Source organism: Lucilia cuprina, chromosome 3, assembly GCF_022045245.1.
Source record: "Lucilia cuprina isolate Lc7/37 chromosome 3, ASM2204524v1, whole genome shotgun sequence".
NCBI lineage: Eukaryota > Metazoa > Arthropoda > Insecta > Diptera > Calliphoridae > Lucilia > Lucilia cuprina.
The window spans coordinates 5,332,947-5,337,246 of NC_060951.1; the positions used below are offsets into that span (position 1 = coordinate 5,332,947).

The following is a 4,300-nucleotide window of genomic DNA, read 5'->3' on the forward strand; positions in this document are numbered from 1 at the left end:
CTAGACTATGACTAGACTATGAATAGACTATGACTAGACTATGACTAGACTATGACTAGACTATGACTAGACTATGACTAGACTATGACTAGACTATGACTAGACTATTAGTTAGTTTTTTAGTTAGTAAGTTAGTTAGTTAGTTAGTTAGTTAGTTAGTTAGTTAGTTAGTTAGTTAGTTAGTTAGTTAGTTAGTTAGTTAGTTAGTGAGTTAGTTGGTTGGTTGGTTAGTTGGTTAGTTGGTTAGTTAGTTAGTTAGTTAGTTAGTTAGTTAGTTAGTTAGTTAGTTAGTTAGTTAGTTAGTTAGTTAGTTAGTTAGTTAGTTAGTTAGTTAGTTAGTTAGTTGGTTGGTTGGTTGGTTAGTTGGTTAGTTAGTTAGTTAGTTAGTTAGTTAGTTAGTTAGTTAGTTAGTTAGTAAGTTAGTTAGTTAGTTAGTTAGTTAGTTAGTTAGTTAGTTAGTTAGTTAGTTAGTTAGTTAGTTAGTTAGTTAGTTAGTTAGTTAGTTAGTTAGTTAGTTATAGTCCAATCTACAGTTTACTTCAGTTTTTAGAATATAAGTAAGAATCATGATTACATTGAAGTCGATTAAGCCAATCGAGTCATGTCCAACAAAAAACTTGTTAGTTAAATGATGTCAAACTTTTACCATGGCTGTAGTAGTTCACATTTTCACCCTTTTTCCTGCTTTTTTCATATCCAGTGCATGAAAAAAAATGAAAATATGCCAATGATATTTCATATGAAATATTATTACAAAAAGCTGACGCTTTCTAAAATTATGAAATAAAACTACTTGATGTAATAGTGGTTATAAAAAGGATGGAGGAAAACCTAAATATGTGCATGTAGTAGCAGTAAGTGTAGCTGTGTATTGAACCAAGGAGTTTTTTATTAATGCAAATATAATAAACTTGTGCAAATGATAGTACTTCATATTCTTAATAAACCATTTATCAAATGAATATTGAGGAAAAAAGGAAATAGTTTAATGGATGGTTTGTTTCATAAAACTATTATTTTTTATGCGATAGTATAATTTAAATAAAGAGAACATTTTGTGTTAGTAGTTAAACCATTGAATGATAAATTTTTGTATAATTTTGAGCAAATGGCTTAAACTTAACCGAATAGCGTTCCTAATTCAGTAAAAATATTTTCATAAAATCTTTATATTATGTTTTTACAGGTACTTCAAAATACCTCTTCTCGAGTGGGGCATCTTGGTAGCGACTTAAGCCCTTTAAACTTGGAACAAGTAAAGAACTCCAATAGCAAACAGAGAAAACATCCCAACAGGCTTAATCGCAAACGAAGAGCTCAGGCCGATGTACAACGTGATAAGGATAGCAATTCATCTTCTATAAAACAACAAGAAACTAATGGAATGATTCAAACCTCAATGAAGACCAACTTGACCAACAAATCTCATGCAGCCTCAGAAAAACAACAACAACTTGATACTAAAACAACCACAACAAAACTAACAAAAGTAACAACATCAGTTGCAAATACTAAGAAATTGCAAACAACTTTGGCTCCCTTGACAACCTCCACTTTTGTAAACTCTGAGGAACCGAGAACTGAGAAAACACCTACAAGAACTAGAATAAGAATTCATGCAAACATAAAAGTTTCTAATGCAACCAGTTATCCCCAAACAACAGCCAGCACGATATCATCTACCACAACAACCACTAAAACTCCATCTGCAGCTAAAGTAACAATTTTACCCATGACAGCAACCTCGCAACTCTCTTCTATGACAACAACAACCTTAAGATCTATGGATAGAACAACTTCTTTACCCACGACAACAATCTCCGCAACAACAGCAGCAACCATCAACAGCAAAAGCAAGAATTTAACAACAAAACCAAATATAAATCTAAATACCGAGAATACTAACGTACTTACACAAGAAGTTGCACTTAGAGAAGAAATTGCACTTAGAGAAGAAGCTTCCTTAAAGAATTTAGTAACCGCAACATCCACAACGCCATTACCCTTGACAACAACCTTTAAATCGGCGACAAAAACCGATAGTAGTAGTAGCATGACACAAAATACATATATTAATCTGAATACTGAAGATATACAAGAACCTTCACAAGAATTTCTACTTCCAAATCTTAGAGAAGAGCAAGTTCCTTTTAGGAAATCTCTAGATAAAGAAGACAACAACAGGGAGGAAAAGAAAAATTTAGAAAACTCTTCAAAAGAATCGATTCAGCAGCAGCAGTTAACAAAATATTTAGAAACTTCTATATTTGGTAGAAATACAACAACTCCCAGATCACCCTTATCCAAGACAACAATCAGCTATAGCAAAGCTATAAATCCAACAGCAAAATCTTATCCTAATCAAGATATAAAAACTGCAACCGGAACAAATCATAGCAATAACGCAGACTCTGGTAAAACATTATATCGTTACTCGATTTCTACCACCACACCAGCAAGGACAACAACCCCAAGTCATGGATCTTCTATTACAACTATCCCAACACATTTACCCGAGACAACAACCGACACAAGCAGAATTTCCAATTCAGCTCCAAAATCGAGTTTCAAATTTAATCCAGAAAACGTATGGAAACCAAAACAAGAAATTCTTTTAAAAAATTCACCAAAAACAGCGCCACACTTTCCGCATTCTCCAGCCTTAGAGTATTATGATAAAGAACAATTTGAAGCTTTTAAAAATTTCTATCTTAAACCCAAGATAACAAAATTTTTTGAAAAATTCCCCAGCAATGCAGACATAAAACCTTATGATCCTGTTAAGAACACATACAGAAAGTCTTTAACATCCTTAGAGTCATTTGCCGCTTCAACAACAACACCCTCTGAGTTGTTTAAAGTAAAAAGTGATTTTGTTAATTCAGATGATCATTCGGATTTCTTGAAACAATTTGAAGATGAAAAATTTAAGAAACAGTTTTTTAAGGAATTTTTTAAAAATATACAAATGCCACCAGATAGTTTTATAGAAAGACCTATGCGTTACTTATCCGATAAAGAATTTGCTACACAGGATAACATGGATATGGTAACAATACTAGAGAATCTGCCACATTTTAATATGTTCAATTTGGAAAACTATATGCCGACTAATGTTAAGGATAACTCCAAGGATTTTAATTACTATATGCCTTACTTTGGCATGGAGATACCGGATGATTGATAAAATTTAAGAAATTATAAAATTGTTCTCAATAAAGATGATCATATCCTTTACAGTTAACTGCAAAAGTACCTGAAAATAAGAGGCCTTTAATATCATAATAAAACTATAGATTAAGACGTATGCACAGACATAATACCAAAGACAAAGCTTTGAGTAAATTACACATTTTAAGGAATATTCGCTGACCATCCAGGTGACTTTTCATTTCGTGAGTTCTAGTATCTAAAACTAGTATCTAGTATCTAAAACTTTGTAGTCAAATATATCTTTACTTTCAGCTGCAAATCTGAAGCTATAAAGATTTGATGTTATCAAATCGGAAGTCATCTTTAGATCATCATCCTGGACTAAGCATTTTCTCTAATGTTAAGATCTCGAGTGGACAACACTATCAGTGGCTTTCCTTTGTAGAGTTAAGTTGGAGTTAAAAAAAAATGGTTTTAAATTTAAAAATAATTTGTAAATAAAAATTTATAGTAATTTTAAGGGTTAAAATTATTAAGTTTTCTTTAAAGATTTGTAGCAACTAAAATCGTAAGTATTTTTAAAAAAATTTAAAAAAATGATAAAAAAAATTTTCAAAATTTTAATTTTCATAATAAATTTCATGCAAATTTTGTTAAAAAGTTAACTTTCAAAATAACTATCATTCGAAGTTGTAAGCCTTATTATTTGAATGGTTTTTGAATTTTATCATTCTACTGAAGAGGTAAAAAGTTATAGACAAATAACAACAACGGCCTCGTAATTAATAATAATCATACGCACCCATGAACTATATAATATAGGGAAATCCTGTTATAATTTTGTTAAAAAGTTAACTCTCAAAGTAACTATCATTCGTAGTCTTAAGCCTTATTATTTAAATGGTTTTTGAATTCTATCAATCCCCTTAAAAGTTACGAAGTTATAGGCAATTAACGACAATAGCCTCGCAATTAATAATAATCATACGCAACCATGAACTAGATAATATAGACAAGTCCTTGTATAACGAATGATATAATGTAAATCGATAGAAATCAGAATTATTTATTCCCTACACCACTGTAGTAAGGAGGGTTTTATACAGATGTTTGCAACAACCAAAAATATTGACCCGATCTGTCTGTC

The 4,300-nt window shown here is 31.1% G+C and overlaps 1 protein-coding gene across 1 annotated transcript; it reads left to right on the top strand.

Annotated features, from left to right (window-relative positions):
- The first annotated feature begins 1,159 nt into the window (after nucleotides 1–1,159).
- Nucleotides 1,160–3,682, top strand: LOC111682288 (mucin-5AC-like). The gene is made up of 2 exons (XM_046947226.1): nucleotides 1,160–3,395; nucleotides 3,466–3,682. The coding sequence occupies exon 1, from the start codon at nucleotides 1,175–1,177 to the stop codon at nucleotides 3,182–3,184; it is 2,010 nt and encodes a 669-aa protein (XP_046803182.1). The 5' UTR covers nucleotides 1,160–1,174; the 3' UTR covers nucleotides 3,185–3,395; nucleotides 3,466–3,682.
- Nucleotides 3,683–4,300: the final 618 nt, after the last annotated feature.